Below are 18,281 nucleotides of genomic sequence, written 5' to 3' on the forward strand. Positions count from 1 at the left end.
AAAAGTTTTAGTAAAAAAATTAAGTTCATTAACATTGAATAGTGACGTAGTGTTTTTTTAATCTTTTACAAACTTCATATCTAAAACAGTGCAATCTGATACAATGGACAGAGTGTTGTGCCTCTAAGTCAGAAAAGACTCATCTTCCTGACTTCAAATATGGCCTGAGATACTTATTAGCTGTGTGACCCTGGGCAAGTCACTTAACCCTATTTGCTTCAGTTTCCTCATCTGTAAAATGGGGAAGGGGGGAGAATAACAAATCCCATTTCATTTGAAGAATGAAAATGTATATTTTTATATTCATGAGAAAAAAATCTAGAACTGAAAAGGACTACAGAAGCCATCTAGTTCAACTCCTTCATCATCATACATAAAGGACCTGAAGTCAAAGGAGACTAATTTGTCCAAGGTCACAAAGATAGTAAATCTTAAAAATGAAATTTGAATTCAGATCCTCTGACTCTAAAGCTAGGGTTCTTTCCACTGAACCATGCTGAGACTAAAGTGTTTTTCATCATTAAAAAATCTTATTAACTTTAAATTTCTTCTTTTGTTTAGAATACATGCACACACACATATTCTATTTTAGAAGAAATAACAAAATCTAGCAATGAGAAGACAGAGGTTCTATCATCCTCTGCTCAACTGATGTGATTCTCATAAGATACCTAATGGCACTGAGATCCAAGGATATAACTAGATTACCATGTTTTCTTTTGCAGCTTTTAAATTTGGGATATGATAATAGATATTATGATATTGATATGTAGTCCTTGCTGCATCATACCTCCTTTCTAACTCTCAGCAGAGAATTTTATATTCTTTGGTCTTCTTCTAAAAGATAACTAAGGCTATCCATTCTAAACTTTCCTCTTTTCTCAAATTCTACACTTCAAATCATTTCGGCATTCTTTTTTCTCTTCACTTTTTCAACAAGCTCTTATTAAAGAAATTTGCTTGCCAACACCAATTCCTATAATTCTGCCCTTAATCTGATTCTCTGTTTTATCAAGGTGCTTTTCCCCTTCCCTCTCATTCCTTAATTTTTAATTTCTCCATAGCCAAAAGCTCTTTCCCTGATATCCACAAATGTACACAGATCTCCCTCAGCCTTCAAAAGCCTTCATTTGATCTTTCCATTCCCTCAAGATATCCTCCTATATGTTATCATCATTTCCTAGTCAATCTTAGAAAAATCTATCTACATTCCGTGCCTCCACTTTCTCATCTCTCACTCACTCACTTCTCAACACTGCAATATGATTTCTATTCCTATCACTTACCTGCAAATACAAAGTATTGCTAAATATATTTATAATTAAATATGAGTTTCAGTCATCATCTTTCTTATTTTTTTGCAATAATCTTGGTACTGTTAATTATGTCCTTTCACTCCTGTTTTTCTCATAACAATGCTCTCTCTTGATTTTCTTTGGTCTAATTAGCTTTCTTTAAAAGATTATCATCCATATTCTACTTTCTATGCGTGAATGCACTCACTCTAAGTCTCTGTTTTAGGCCTTCTCTTTACAATTTATATTTTCATTAGTTCCTACAGATTCAACAATCATCTCTGTGCAGATAACTACCAAAAATACATATTCTGCTCCTATATCTCTCCTGAACTATACTCTTTCTCTAACACCTCCATTTTGATGTTTCATGGGCATGTCAAAATTCAACTGGAACTCCTTATTTCTTCCCCTAAACCTACCTTTTCTCGATACTTCCTTATTTTTATTCAGGGCACCATCATTCCTCCAGTTACTCAAGTTAAAAAATCTAGGAGTTATTCTTGACACTTTACACTCACCATCATCACAATTTTTAAAAGGTTGAAGAAATCTATAATTATCAATTGCCAAATTTTGTTGACTTTATTTTCATAATTCTTGCATCCATTACCTTTTCTCCATTCACACTACAACTACTCTCAGTCTCTCAACATCTTTCATATATCACAAAGGTCTCCTAATAATTTTCCTTGTACTATAGTCTCTCTCTTTTTCAATCTGTCTTCAATATTGGTGCCAAATTGATATCCCTAAAACACTGATCATGGTGTTTTCTCTCTCTCTCTCTTTCTCTCCTCTCTCTCTGTCTCTCTCTCTCTGTCTCTGTCTCTGTCTCTATCTTTGATTTTATATAGCCAGCCTGGGCCACCTTCTTAAAAATCAAAGTTCTAGAGGATACAGTTAATCAGAAGGAAATTGTCTCTAGGATAAAACAGAATCACGTCTGGCATTTAAACCCTTCACAATTTGCCACTAATTTATCTTTTTAGGCTGACTATTCTTGACTTCTGTTCTTGTACTCTACCTTCAAATCAAAATGACCTCTTGCTTTTCCTCATAGATCCACATCTACAAGATTCTTTCAACTTATCACTGCTTCTCAGACCCACCTTTTTTCCCCTCAATAGTATTTTATTTTTCTAAATATATGTTATATATATATGTGTGTATATATATATACATATATATATATAGTTTTCAACATTCATATCTGTAAGATTTATGTTCCAAATTTTCTTTCTCTCCCAAGACAGCAGGCAATCTTATATAGGTTATATATGTCCAATACTTTTAAACATATCTCCATATTTGTCATGCTGTGCAAGAAAAATCAGATTAAAAGGGAAAAAAAATACAGAAAAACAAACAAACAACCAGGTGAAAATATTATGCTTCAATCTGCATTCAGTCTCCATAATTCCCTCTCTTGGTCTGGATGGCATTTTCCCTCCCAAGTCTATTGACATTGTCAGAATCATCTTCTACAAGGGGCCTTCATGGATTCCTTCAGTTTTTAGGGTTCTTTCTACACTGCAAAGATTTTATATTTATTTTTCTGTGCACATGCTTTTCCCTCCTAGTATAATGTAAGCTTCTTGTTTCATTTTCAAACTTGTTTCTTGTGTACCTAGCTCAATGTCTGGCATAGAGTAGGCATTTAATAAGTGCTTGTTGCATTGAATAAATAAATTTGGAAACCCTGTTTCAGGAGGGGACAAATCATGCTAGTAGATGAGATCTTCAAAACCAGAGCACCCAGAAAGAAGAAAGAAGGTAAATAGCCCCCTTGAAAATAGGAGGGGGAGAAGATAAAGCAACAAAAGAAACTGAAGAATGTTTAGACATTTTGAAAGAAAATCACTTAGTCAACAAGCATTTATTAAATACCTCTTTTGTTCTGGGAATTGTCCTAAAAGGAAAGGGATATAAAGACAGACAAAAATGATCCTTCCCCTCAAGGAGATAATATTCTAATGGGGAGACAACATGCAAACATTTCTAGGCTGTAGTACTGATTTTTCTCTGCAATGTCCAGAAACCTCTTTACCTTGAAAAGTCAAAAATGGATTTCACAAATTAGAAATACTTTGCTGCTATTTTGGCATTTCCTTCTGATTACCTGTATCCTCTAGAACTTTGATTTTTAAGAAGGTGGCCCAGGCTGGCTATATCAAATCAAAGAGCGAGCATAGCCTGGGTGAGGGCAGGGGACAGCCAGGGTAACATTATCCAGGAAGGTATTTTCAGAACCAGGAAGACTTGACCATGTTCATAAGAGGAATAAAAATGAAGATAAGAGAGAGAGAGAGAGATCTAGAAGGCCAAGGGCTCGTGTGAAGCGATTGACTTTGACAGGGAGAATATCTCATCCTCTGAGAGGGGCGGGAAGGAGAGAATAGAGTAAGATTGAGGTGTGATGGAAGCTCATGATTGACGAACTCAACCTTCTCAATAAGGAGGCTAGGCGTGGGGGTGGAGTCGAGGACTTGACAAGAGATATTTGGAACAGCTGCTGTGGGGAATATGATAGGGAATCAATCACAGAAGAATAGAAGGACTGCTAAGTGTCGGTGATTGCCCAGCTGGGCTTAGACAGCATGAATCTATAGTACACCCAATCACTGGGGCCCCATCCTTTCCTCCAACAGTACGCTTCGTGTTTTGGGAGTAGGAAAAGAAAAGTAGGTAGATAGCAAAGGTAACTTAGCTATGAGGATTATCATAGTGGGACTGTTTTAAGGACCGAAGGACATTCACTGCCTGACATATCTAACTTAAAGTTAGAAATATCTACTTTTAAATATCTAATGTGAATCTAATAATGAAATATCTAATATTAAAGTTCACTTTAAGTGAAAGGTAGAAAATAAAGTCAGCCCAATGCCAAGAGTTTGGCAGAACAGGAAATATTCTCATACGAAATAGCTAAAGATAATATTGTTGTAAGCAGCAGAGATTGGTCTATTCTACTCTTCCAAGATGTAACTGCAAAGCCCTTCAATATTGACACTAACTGTATGGTTGTGCTGTTATTGTTATTCAGTCATTCTGATCACGTCTGACTCTTTGAGAATCCATTTGGAGTTTTCTTGGCAAAGATATTGGAGTGGTCCACCATTTCCTTCTACAGCTCTTTGTACACTCAAGGAAACTGAGGTAAACAGGATGACATGACTTGCCTAGGATCATATAGTGAGTATCTGAGGCCAGATTTGAACTCAGGAAGCTGAGTTTTCCTGATTTCATGCCTGCTACTCTAACTACTGCACCATGTAACTGCTCCCACTGGCTTTTGAGTAAAATTTTATTATTGTAAACCTGCTGTCTCCAGAGTATAGGAAGACAAGACAGAAAAGAGAAAATAAGGATCATTCATCCTTGTAGCTGAGATACAGAATTTCCAATGTAGAATCAGGAAAGACTACATCAAGATAGCTAGAACATGAACTGAATCACCAGAATCACAGCAGAAGAAAGGAAGAACTCCATAGTCAGCTCAAACTCAACATATCTTTATCAGAACTCATTCTCTTTCCAACTTTCCTCTATTCTAAACCTCCCTATGTGTTTATTTATAATTCTTCTGTTCAGCATTTAAAGCTCTTCACAATCAGGCCCCTTGATAAGTTTCTGATATCTTATACATTCAATGTTTCAGACACAGTTAACTTGAAGTTCCTTGAATGCTGCATCCAATTGCAATGGCTGTCCTTGCCTGGGATGCTCTGCTCCCTCATTTTGATCTCTTAACTTCCTTCAGAACTTAACAAGAATCTTACCTTCTCCAAGAGACCTTTCCTGGTTCTTCTAGCTATTAATGTCTTCTTATTTTATTTATCCCTCATATATTCTGTAGAGATCTCTTTCTAGTTATATATTCTATCTCCTTGTAAGTTCCTTGAGAACAATGACTGTTTTTTTTTTAATCTTCCCTCAATGTTTAGCACAATTCCTGGCACACAATAAGTGCTTAATAAATGCTTTTTGATTGACTCTAATGGTACAAAGTATATCTAGAATCATGTCTTACCATACCAATGATATTTAAACAAAAGAACTGACAGCAAAGGCCTCTGAGGCTGATATATGAATGATATTTGGGGGCAGGTAAGACAAGGATGATATCTATAAATACATGGAGTTGGGAGGAGAGTGGGGTAGGGATTTTTGAATATGAGGTATTATAGGCTATATAGAGGGGAGGTGAATGTAAATTATGCACATACATACATAAAGCTTATTACCATAGTTTTTTAATGTAGGTACAATAAAGCACTTAGATAAATCTAGACTTCATCTGTAACTCCTGCTCCCAGGTGCCATGATAGAAAGGAGGGTTGTTTGTAACAAGATGAAGACATTAGAGTTCATAATAAGCATAAAGATCATAAAGATGAAGAGGTGCAGATGGAAGAATAGGAAATTATACTCAGAAAAGGGAATTTGAGAGTTGAGGGTTTTGGAAATGGAATGGTTGGGGTCACAATAAGGTTAGCTAGCCTTATCTGACCTAGTCATAAAAATCCAGTAAGGCATTTCTATGGGTGGCTGAAGTATAATGGAAATGGAAATAATGGAAGTTGAGGAAGTCAATGAAGACTGACAACATGTAAATATAGATCAATTTTCAAAATTTGGAAAATAGCAATTAATGAGACTGTGAAACTGACATAGAGATATTTAATTATTTAATGATTAGTTTATAATTCTTTAGAAAGAAAAAGAGTGATAACTACTGGTTTACTATGACTTAGTTTTCATTTTTGATAAGTTGATGAAGGGAATTCCAAAAGTTCTCATAATATTCTGGTAAACATGATAAAGAAATGTGAACAGATTTATTATATAGTCAGGTGAGCAGAGAATTTATTGAGTAATCATGTCAAAATGTTTTGATTGATGCCTCTATATTAGAGGTTCTTAATTTTTTTATGTCTAAATCTTCTGGTAGTTTGTTAGTCTATGGACCCTTTCTCAGAATAATGTTTGTAAAGGAATACAATAGAATTACAGAGGAAACCCTAATGAAATAGAGTTATCAAAATATTTTTAAAAAATCTTTACATATGGATTCCAGATCAAGAACCCCTACTCTAAGTCAATTTGAAAGTCTATAGTTGCATGATGCAAGATTTTGTCCTAGAAGCTATTGATTTTTGACATTGATATCAATCAACTTGAATGAAGACAGAGAGCATATTAACTCTGCCATCTGTGTGACTTGAGCAAGTCATTTACCTTTAGGGCCTTATTTTCTTTTAGGAGATTGGACTAATTGAGCTGGAAGGTCCCTTCTACCAAATGGTATGCTGGTAAGTATTCAACAACAAGCTTTCTGAAAACACTTATCCACTTTTAATTTTAATCTGCATTTATGAACATTTTCCTCATCACTTTCTTAAGTATAGATGATGATAAAAAACCAAGTCTTGATTTTAATCTCTGCCATTTTCAAGGAGTAAATGGTCACACTGAAAACTTAATTATCAGCTCTCACAAGCTGGTCTCAGCTGGCTTCAGTATACCCTTGCTTTTAACTCCAACAGTCTGGATATTTATGAATATTTGCTCTGTCACTTACCAGCTACATCCCTATTATAGCCAAATCACTGAAACTTCTCTGTTTCTTTATCAATAAAATTGGGATACTATCACTATTACTACTACTACTACAACTACTATTACTGTGCTGTTTGCTTTTTCATTCTAAATATTAAATCATAATTATAACTATGTTAATTATTTTTCAATATGAATATAGTGTTGATTGCCTTTATCTTTCTCTGAAATCTCCTCAATTCTCCTTTATCTCATATCCCCACAAACTCTAGACCAGTATTTATTGGTGAAGTGAATATACTTTAAGTCCAATGGTGTTTTGCCACCATATTAGTTTGCGAAATGCTTCATTAAATTTAATGGAACACACAGTACAAACACTTCCCTGTTAATACTAAAACTAGTGAAAGGTATAATGGTAAAGAGGAAAGGATACTAAACTTTTAAGTATAAATTCCGCCTTTGTAATTCGCTATTGATGTAGCTTTGAGCAAGTTATACTCTGAGCAGATCATACTAGATGACCTCTTCCACTTACTTTTAAATTTATTATGCATTAACCCAGATCATCCTGCATCACCACTGATAATTCTAATTGATTTCAAGAACTATGGTCATTAGCCATCTGGATCCTACTTCTTTTAGATCCTATTTGAAGCTTTGGTCCTTATAGGACTATTTTAGTCCTCCTATCATTGATGAACGCTCTATCACCCAGAGAAATAGCATGAAGCTATCACAGCCCAATGAGAGATGGGACTTCATGAAACAGAAGACAAAGCAAAGAAGCTTCCCTGGACACAACTGAGAAAATGGCCCTGTGTCCTCAGTAGGAGCGCCATTTATGGTGGTCCTGAGGAGAGTTCACTGGAGGGCAGTCATTGCATCCTTCATCAGTAGGGATGACTGTGGAAAGATGAGTAAGGGGCACCCATTGTTTAACATGGAAACTAAAGCGCTTGGTATTTTTTCTTTATTTTGCATTTGCTCAGTGACTCTCCAGTGAGTAATTCATCCCCTAGTTTAAATATTTCAAGTTCAGTGTCTAGGTGTACGTTGCTGGGGGAACTAGAATGTCAATAAGTGTGACTTCACCTTGAAAAATCTCTCCCCCTCATGATTTCTTTTCTTTGAGCTTCTCAGAGGAGAAACAAAAAGCAGATGGATTTGCTGGATCATTTCTTTTCCTTGCATGACACTGTTCTACGCATAGTATCTGCATATCATGCATGTGACTAATGGTGGAGTAAGACACTGGCCTAGTGTAGATGAATATGTCATTCTGGGTCTGTTTTTCTTTCAAAAATGACTCAGAAAAAAAAAAGGCACCAGATGGACCACACTTGAAGAATGATTTATATCACAAGGAATGGATCGGCCTTCCTCTTAACCGAATGCCCCCAAGCATTCTCTTTCTCCCTGGGGCCCACTCAATTCGACCCCAGCACATTCTGGAGTCCCAAATAAGTGTCACTAACGGGGGCACTTTTAATCTCAGGGCTGCTCCAACCTTTCTGTTTGGTTTATATTCTGCCAGGAGTGTTAGCTTTTTGGACAAACAATTTCCTGGCAAAATTGGACAGAATTCCATGGTGCTAAGAAATGAAAGCTCATAGGGCCAGGACTTGGCTGTACTGGGGAGTTGGATCTTTGTAAGCTCAATTCTGGGTCTTGTAGGGTAGAGGAGGACGTTAATTGTACTGGCAAAAAAAACCCTCGTGAAAGGAAGGGATATTTGCAGATAGCAGATGCCTTTGTTTGCAGTGCAAAGCCTTTTTTCCTTTTTGCTATCACACTACTTATACCTGACAGATCTCAGGATTGTTATTCAGTCATTTTTTCAGTTATGTCTGACTCTTTGTGATCCCATTGACATTTATCCATGGGGTTTTCTTGGCAAAGATACTGGATTGGTTTGCCATTTCCTTCTCCAGTAGCAAACAGAGTTTAAAGGACTAGGCAAAGTCCCAGAGATAAGCCTGTATTTGAACTTGGGTCTTCCTAATTCCAAGGCCAGTGCCTTATAAACTGGGTCACCTAGCTGCCCAGTTGTTGTTTAGCCATTTCAGTCATGTCCAACTCTTCATGATCTCATTTGGGGCTTTCTTGGCAGAGATACTGAAGTGCATGGCCATTTCCTTCCTTGGCTCATTTTACAGATGGAGAAACTGAGGCAAGCAGGGTTAAGTGACTTGACCAGACTAACCCACTAACAAATATCTAAAGTTGGATTTGAATTCAGGTCCTCCTGACTCCAGGACTCTCTATCCACTATACTACCTAACTGCCTTGGGTCTCAGGATAGGAAGAACTAAATATATAAAACATATAAGGGATCAACCCCCTGTCTTTTCCTTCTCCCCCAAATCCCCCCAATATTAACTTCTGCATGAAACAGTAGCAACCAAAAAGGTGTTCTTATTCATGCACATCCTCTCTGTGTCTCTGTCTCTGTTTCTCTTTCTCTCTCTCTCCCTCCTCTCCTTTCTCCTTCCCTTTTACCCTCCCTTGTTCTGTCTATCTGTCTCTCTCTCTCTCCTTCCTCTCCTCTCTCCTTCTCTTCTTCCCTCCCTTCCTCTGTCTCTGTTTTTCTCTCTCTCTCTGTCTCTCTCTCTCTCTCTCTCTCCTCTCTCTCTCTCTCTCTCTCTCTCTCTCTCCCTTTTAGATAGTAAATACCTTTAATATTTCTTTTGTCTCTTCCAACTTCTGGGATCCCTTACTCAATCATTTTGAGCAGATTGAGAGGAGTTTATTCCTGACTTCTTCTGCTAATCCCCTAAGCATCCCTGGTACTTCCCTCAGGTCTCCATAACATTTCTTTTAAAATGTTGGTATTTGGTTCAGTAAGCATGCTTGCCTATTTACTTTAGTGCCCTCATGAGAATATGCCCTATACCTTCCGCACTTAGAGTTGGCTGACATTTTTTTAGTACAATAGTCACTTGTCCATGCTATTTGCTACCAACTAGAACAAAATTGTCACTACTTGCTAATTGTCCATCTTATTTTTCTTTTTTATCTGGAGTTTTTTCTAATTTTTAAATTTTTTTATTTTTAAAGAATATTTTTTATTTTTATTTTTAAAAAAACTAGTTCAACTTTTTAAGAGTTTTCATTAATTTCATACCATTTCTCCTCTATGAGATAATTATATTCTTTTTTGCCTCTTTAAGTAACAATCTTTCTCATTCTCCATAGACGCTCCTTCAAAGGATTCTGGCTCTCTCTTTAGGAGAGCGAGGGTCAAGCTGGCTCTGAGGCCATCTGGGCACATTGTGCTAAGTTGCTTAGGAGGGTAACCTACTTTTTTTCTTAAGTGTGGAAGGGAACAGAAGGGATTTGCTTGAAATTAAATTGCTTGAAATTCCACGAACTCTCAAAGTACTTTTTAAAAAAGAAATCATTATAGCATTATGTATTTAGAGCTGGAGGGGATCTTAGAAGCTATCTGCTACTTACTTTTTCAGCTAAGAAAACTTGTTAAGTTCACAGCTTCACTTAAGCAACGGGCTCAAGGTCACAGAGGAAATGGTAGAGCTGAGGTTTGAACCCAGGGATTTTCACTTCAAATTCAGTGTGTCCTGATTATTTGTGTTCGTGTTTTCTCTCTCTCTCTCTCTCTCTCTCTCTCTCTCTCTCTCTCTCTCTCTCTCTCTGTCTCTCTGTCTCTCTCTCTTGTCTCTCTGTCTCTCTGTCTCTCCCCTGTCTACCTCTATCTTTGTCTGTCTCCTTTTCACTTTTTTCCTCTGTCTCTATTTCTTTCTCCTTCTCTATCTCTTTCTACCTCTTTCTTTCTCTCTATCTCTCTCTACCTCTTTCTTTCTGTCTATCTCTCTGTGTGTCTCTCTCTCCATTGTCTCCCTCCATCTCTCTCTCTTTCTGTCTCTCTGTTTCTGTTTGTCTACCTCTATCTTTGTCTGTCTCTTTCCACTTTCTCTCTCTATCTCTATTTCTCTCTTTCTCCTCTGTTTCTCTCTACCTCTTTCTCTCTGTCTCTGTCTCTCTCTGTGTCTCTCGCCATTGTCTTCCTCCATCTTTGTCTTTATCTCTGTCTCCTCTCTCCATCTCCCTTCTCCTCCTCTTCCTCTCTCTCTTGTCTCCTTTCCTCTCTCTTTCTGAATTTCTTTCTCTCCCTCCCTCCCTTCTTCCTTTTCTGTCTCCTTTCCATTTTCTCTCTTTCTCTCCCACAGATGACCTCAGACTTGCTGAGGCTACCTAATTACTCTCCCTACCTCCACCCCATTTTACAGATGAGGAAACTAAGACTTACAGAGGTTAAACCGTTTGCCTAAGATCACACAGGTAATAAATGTAGGAGATGAGATTTGAAACCAGATCCTCTAATTTCTTTTTTATTATTATTTTTTATTTTAATTTTTATTTTTATTTTTATTTATTTTTATTTTTATTTTTATTTATTTATTTATTTTTATTTTTATTTTTTTTGTTTTTTTTTAATTTAATTTTATTTAATAATAACTTTGTATTGACAGAATCCATGCCAGGGTAATTTTTTTACAACATTATCCCTTGCACTCGCTTATGTTTCGATTTTTCCCCTCCTTCCCTCCACCCCTCCCCCGCAGATGGCAAGCAGTCCTATATATGTTAAATATGTTGCAGTATATCCTAGATACAATACATATTTGCAGAACCGAACAGTTCTCCTGTTGCACAGGGAGAATTGGATTCAGAAGGTAAAAATAACTCGGGAAAAAAATCAAAAATGCAAATAGTTCACATTCGTTTCCCAGTATTCCTTCTTTGGGTGTAGCTGTTTCTGTCCATCATTTATCCATTGAAACTCAGTTAGGTCTCTTTGTCATAGAAATCAACTTCCATCAGATCCTCTAATTTCAAAGGCAGTACTCTTCCTATTGCACCACATTGGTTTCTTTAGAACACAGGACATCTCTGGTAGACTCAGCTCCCCTTTCTCATTACACATCACAAGGAAGTTTATTAGCTACTGACTCAAATCAGTAAGTTATGACCATGTTCCTCCTTTTAATTCTATTCTTCCAGGAAGATATATTGTTTAGTACCATAGCCCTTATGGATTGAAGTACTAGTACACCACATGGCTATTGTTCATATTTTCACTTATTGTACCATTTACAATTGGTTAATTGTACCAGAGTCTAAAGTTTCAAGTCCCAAAGTCCACTGAGATGAGATTCTCTCTTTATCGGTGAGGAGCAATCCTCTGTGCATATGGAAGGGATGGAGTTGATTTCTACCGATAAAAAATAAAACTTATAGTGGGCTTAGGTCTTAGGTTATATTAACTTTAATCTTTAGCATTTAATTTGTTCACTTTGGATATTCTGTGCTAATAATTTGATATGTCCAATTTAATTCAAAAACTAAGAATCTGCTAAGAGGACATGTAGACTTCTTTGAAGACTCTCTGAGCAAAATTTAAGTAACTTCCCTAGGTAATAGGAGAATAATAAGATCCATCCAATTAATGATCTAATCCACATAGACACATATTGTCTATGTGCTCCTCTTGGGTAAGACACGTAACCTCAATGTTCTCAGGCAACTTTCTCAAAGTTTCATTTGCAGGGCATGTATTACCATGTATTTACCATTACTGGTAAAGGGGGTTTTCTAATTTGGGCACTTGGGATTCACTCTTCTAATGAAATCATAGACTTGATCAACTGTATTTAATCAGACTGGTTAATAGAAATGACAGTCACTTGGAGTCTAGAAACCCAAGTTTCAATACTAACTGTACTACTTTGGGTAAGCCACCTAAATTCTCATGTGTAAATATTACTTTTTCTACATGAGCCACACATTGTTTATGGAGGGTCACATGAAATAATGTCTGTACAAGCACCTTATTAATGACCAGGAACCATATCAGTGTAACATGGGAATAGGGAGGTTAGGGCTATGCAAATATTGACCTTGATGTTGAATAATAATAAATGATAGCTCATGAAATGCTTCTAAAGCTTACAAAAGAGTTCTTCCCTGCCACCTAATGAGGGAACTACCGTTAAGTATTATTACTTTTATTTTACAGGTATAGATATTAAGACATGAGAAGGTTAAAGACTTTCCCCCTGATCATAAGGATCAGAAGCCAGGATACAAAATCAGGATCTATGATTCAAAAATCCAGTATTTTTTCCACTTGAGATGTGAAATATAATCCAAAAGGTCATTTTGGGTAATCTGTCTATTGGGAATTGATATCTAGACACAATTTTTTACTAGTATGCTTTTTTGTTACTAAAAGGCTATATTCTTATTTTTTATTAGACACTATTTTAGGGAGAACCAGAAGACACAAACCACTTGTGTACATCTCATAGAGTGGGAACAGGGATAACATCTATGGAGGGAATCCAAGGATTGCAGAGAACCAGCTAATTTTTACTTGAAAAGTTGTCATTTTATCCTCCAGGAATGAAATACAAATGTGATTTCAAAGATCATATTTTAGAAAAGGATCATCTCAATGATGGATAGAATCAGCTATCCTCAGAGAAAGAACATTGGGAAATGAATGTGGACTACTTGCATTTTTGTTTTTCTTCCCAGGTTATTTTTACCTCTTGAATCCGATTTTTCTTTTGCAACAAGAAAACAGTATGGATTTGTACACATATATTGTATTTAAGATATACTTTAACATGTTTAATATGTATGAGACTACATGCCATCTAGGGAGAGAGGGAAGGGAAAAGTTGGAACAGAAGTGAGTGCAAGGGACAATGTTGAAAAATTATCCATGCATATGTTCTGTCCATTAAAAGCTATAATAAAAAATAAAATAAAATAAAAACAAAAACAAAAAAGAAGAGGATCATCAATATTGCTATTCACCATTCACTTAGCACCCATTGTATGGTGGTTGGATAGAAACAGTTATAGGATACATACATTCAGCATTAAGAGAACAACTCAAAATATAGGACTGGATAGAATGTAAGGCTTGTTCCCTTTTAACTCCTTGAGCAGATTCTTAACATCTTGGGGAAAAAATTTCCACTGGAGTCTATGTTTTGTTTTGGGGGACAGAATTTGACCCTTTCACCACTATAAAAATTTACAATGAAATTCAGCCAGACTTTTATGGCAAAAAGCAGAAAAATCTTACTGGGCTCTATGATGCCATGGGTCCAAAGCCCAATAACACAGGTATAGAGCATTGAACATTTAAACCTGTGTTGCAATTAAAATGTTGTTGTTGTATCCTCATTGTCCAGTATTGTGCCTGGCACATAAGGGGCAATAGTTAAAAGCTCAGTGGATAAACAATAGGTTTGATTAACCACACTAGTCTTCCTTTTCATGTGACTCTGGACTTCAGATGGCTTAAGAGACCTACTTTTGTCTGCAGTATTATAGGACAGGGAAATAGAGGCTCCAAGGAGATGAGATGGGGATGGTTTTGCTTAGTCCTGGGAACTGGAAAGACTTCCTAGGAGGCAGAAATATAGATATACCCAGGAGATTTTGACTGAGTTAGCATGCATAAAAATGACTGCTTAAAGTTTTGGGCTTTTGATGCTTACATTGCGGCATGTAGGTCAGGGAGGAAGCCCTTCACACCCTTTCCTGGCCCAGATCTGGATTAATTCTGGATTGTAGGAAAGAGTGTCAAATTTTAGAACTCTTCTTGCCCATGTGTGGGGAAAAGCTTAAAAGGAATCATGACTTGCTGTGGATGTTCATCAGCTTGAAAGATATGGGAAATAGAACCAACTACCTTTCTGAAGGCAAAACACATCTCCTATTACTCTCTATCCCAATCCTATGATATGTATACTGTGAACCCATAATTAAGGTCAATTGAATAAAACTGTACTGAATAATTGTTGATGGTTGGCTTGGAAGATCAGAATTAAATGTGACTGCTCTTTGATCAACCCTAAGCTTGAATATCATTTTCAGTTGTCAACCTAAAATTTGGAATTTTTTCTACATATCTCTTATATTATCATCATCCTCAGGGAACCTCAGTGAATAATCTTTTTAAATTTTTTTAAGTTTTATCGGTTGTGATAACAGAGCATTGAAATAGAGGATTCATCAATTTAAGCCAAATATTTTAACCACATAAGTCTTAAAGGGATGTGGTTATATACACATGGATGAAATTAGTCAAACCATTTCTAGAAAACCCTTAAAATTAGTGAACTTTTAAAAAATGCAGAGATAACCTAAATTTTTGTTGTTGTTTTTGTTTATATAAGCTTTTTGTTTTTATAATGACACGAGCCTTCGTATCTCTCTAATGAGAACCTCATTTAGTGTCTCCTCCAGATCTATTTTGCTTTCTGCTGTTGCCAGCCGGGTTTAGCAAATGTGTTGTTTTAAACATTCATTCAAAAACCCAGTTATTTCTAAAAGAAAAAGGCAATAAGATAATCTAAGGTGTGAGAGCATTCCCTTTTAAGGAATGTGCTTTTTAACAATAGGTACCTTTAAAAGAGCTGTAATTTAGAACAGATTTTCTAAGTGAGACAAACACCTCTGCTACCTTCACTTCCTGGCAATGATTCACCTGGTTATAAATATCCTCGAGTATCCTAGAAATCTTGGAAACAATTTCCTTGTTTTCCCATTTTATTTTGTTTTATTCTATGCATTTATTTTGCAAGGCAATTGTGGTTAAGTGAATTGTCCGGAGTCACATTGCTAGAGTTAAGTGTCTGAGGCTGGATTTGAACTCAGGGCCTTCTGACTTGAGGACTATGTACTCCATTCACATTCTAGCTGCCCCATATTTTCCCATTTTATCAATGAAGAAATTGAAGATCAGAGAAATTTAGTAACTTTCATAGCTAGTTAATGGCAGGGCAGAGACAGTCACAAGTCCCGAATTTAAATCCTTCACTCTCTGTGATGATCATCAAGTCACAATCTTTCTGATCCTCAGTTTCTTCATTTATAAAATGAGAGAGCCCGCTTTCAGCTCTAAATCTAAATTTTCACCAGCTCTCCCTCATGTTTGGAAAGTTTTTTCTCTTTATCTTCACATTATGGCAATACTTGCTTCCTTTAAGTTCCTTAGAATCCCAGTTTCTACCAAAAGGTAACTTTTTCTTGATTTCTCTTAATTCTAGTCCAATTTTTCTTATACCTATAGTTAGTTTGTTCGTAGATGTTTTCATGTTATCTTTCTCATTAGATTGTGAGTTCCTTAAGAGGAGAAACTATCTTTTGATTTTTTTTTTTATTCTAGTGCTTAGCACAGTGCCTTGCACAGAGTAGACACTTAATAAATGTTTGCAGACTGATAGATCTATGGTCCTATGAATCCAGGTCTCCAAATTCCCAAGCCCAAGGAGCTTCTTATTATCACCACCTGCTTCATGCTTAATTATTGAGACAGGAGTGTGATCAAATGAAATAATACACATATAAAGTTCTGTATAAACCTTAGAATACAAAATATAAACCCCCAAAGTAGCAAATATAAAAGTTAGTTATTATCTCGTTAATTGTATGTACCCTCTAAGAAACTAGAAGTTGAGTATATGCCCATCAGTTGGGGAATGGCTGAATAAGTTATGGTATAGGAAGGTAATGGAATATTATTGTTCTATAAGAAAAAATAAGCAGGCTGATTTCAGAAAAGCCTGGAAGACTTACATGAAGTGATGTTGGGGAAAGTGAGTAGAACCAGGAGAATATTGTACCCAGTAACAAGAAGATTGTCATGATCAACTGTGATGGACTTGGCTTTTCTCAATAATGAGGTAAACTTGAGATGGGAAAAGTCAATCACATCCAGAATGAAACATGGAGACTGAATGTGGATCAAATCATAGTATTTTCACTTTTTAAAAAATTTTTTGTGTATTTTTTTTCCCTTTTGGTTTGATTTTTCTTGCACAGCATGCTGAATATAGAAGTATGCTTAAAAGGACTATATATATTTAACTAATATCAGATTGTTAATATGGGGGAGAGGGAAGGTGAGGGGGAGAGAGAAGGTAAGGGAGAGAGAAAAATTAAAAAAAAACAAAGTCTTACAAAAATGAATGTTGAAAATATCTTTAAATGTATTTGGAGAAATAAAATAATAGTGGAAAAAATTCTATGTGCCTTCAAATTATTCTAAAACCTTCTGTGACTTCCCATCTTGTGTGGCTTTTGACTTGTGTTCCTCTAGTTCATGGTTTCTCTCTGTCTAACCTGGTTTTCTTACTGGGTAGAGAGAACTACATTTCAAGATACAATAATAAACAAGAATCACTAAAACACTTCACAAACAAGCACAGGGTTAGGGAATGGGGTGAGAATTCACACAAAATGGCAGCTTACATATTGAGGGGCAGCTGGACCTTTGGGGATGTTCCCTGTTCTCCAGCAACTGCACTTGTCCGGGGCCCAGCCACAGTAGCACATCCAGCTGAAGAAGAGTCCTAGAATTAGAAAAAAATAAAAGGAGAAAAAAAAAGTAAAAATTTTTGAGTTTCAGTGTGTGAGATTTCCTAAAGGAGAATAATCAAAGCCCACCAGAAGAATCTCCTCTCTGCTGCCCTAGCTTGGCTGTCCTGTGTAGCCATAAACCATTTTAGCCCTGAGAATCTCAAGAATACATTCCTGGAACAAGGGACACCAGCAAATTAACCATGTTACTCTATCCCTGTCAAAATCACTCAGCTGAGACTTGCATACTAGTCTCCAAACAACTTTGAAGAGAGAACCTACCTGACTAGCATAGAAATCCATTCCTCCATTAGCATCCTGTGGGTGACATCCAATTTGATTAATACAATGCTATTTTCAAATAGGATAGCCACTTCTTTGTTTGGAGGTCTGTTTTTCTAAAACCTGAGTTAAATTTATGGGTTTATTTTTGTTTTTGTAAAAGTAAAAGGGGGAACCCCAGCAAAACTAAAGTAAAACTTTTCATTTAACCAGACTTTGAACTCTTTAAACATTACATTATAGGGGACTTGAGAGGAATCTCTTTAAAGAAAATGATAATTCTGGCCCTGTATAACAGGAAGATACTGAAAAATGAACAAGTTTCATATAGCATCTCTTTCTCTTGCTCTCTCTCTCCCACACATAAGTATATAAATATATACATGTTTTACATACACATGCATATACGTACATTACCTACCTGTGTAAAATCTGTGTATATATGTATGATATGTGCATATATATATATATATATACATATATATATATATATATATATACACACACACACACACACAAGCACAGTTCCTTAGATTGTAAGCTTAAGGACAGGAACTGTCTTTTGCCTCTTTTTGTATCCCCAGCATTTAGCACAGTACATGGCATATAGTAGGTAATTAATAAATGTTCACTGAATGAATACATGGATATATATTTGTGTATATGTTATATATGCATAAATCTATATCTATCTTAAAATATTCCACAAACTTTAAGAGTTTGTATATAGAGAGGAGT

At 36.1% G+C, this 18,281-nt stretch overlaps 1 protein-coding gene across 2 annotated transcripts in view; it reads right to left on the reverse strand.

Moving 5' to 3' along the window:
• Positions 1-18,281, reverse strand: part of SH3RF3 (SH3 domain containing ring finger 3) — a 573,569-nt gene that overhangs the window by 119,308 nt on the left and 435,980 nt on the right. For both annotated transcript variants that reach the window (XM_051984272.1, XM_051984273.1), the window contains one exon: positions 17,154-17,254. In XM_051984272.1, the coding sequence (XP_051840232.1) occupies positions 17,154-17,254 (101 nt within the window). The remainder of the gene's footprint in view (positions 1-17,153; positions 17,255-18,281) is intronic.

This window comes from Antechinus flavipes, chromosome 3 (genome assembly GCF_016432865.1).
Source record: "Antechinus flavipes isolate AdamAnt ecotype Samford, QLD, Australia chromosome 3, AdamAnt_v2, whole genome shotgun sequence".
Classification (NCBI taxonomy): domain Eukaryota; kingdom Metazoa; phylum Chordata; class Mammalia; order Dasyuromorphia; family Dasyuridae; genus Antechinus; species Antechinus flavipes.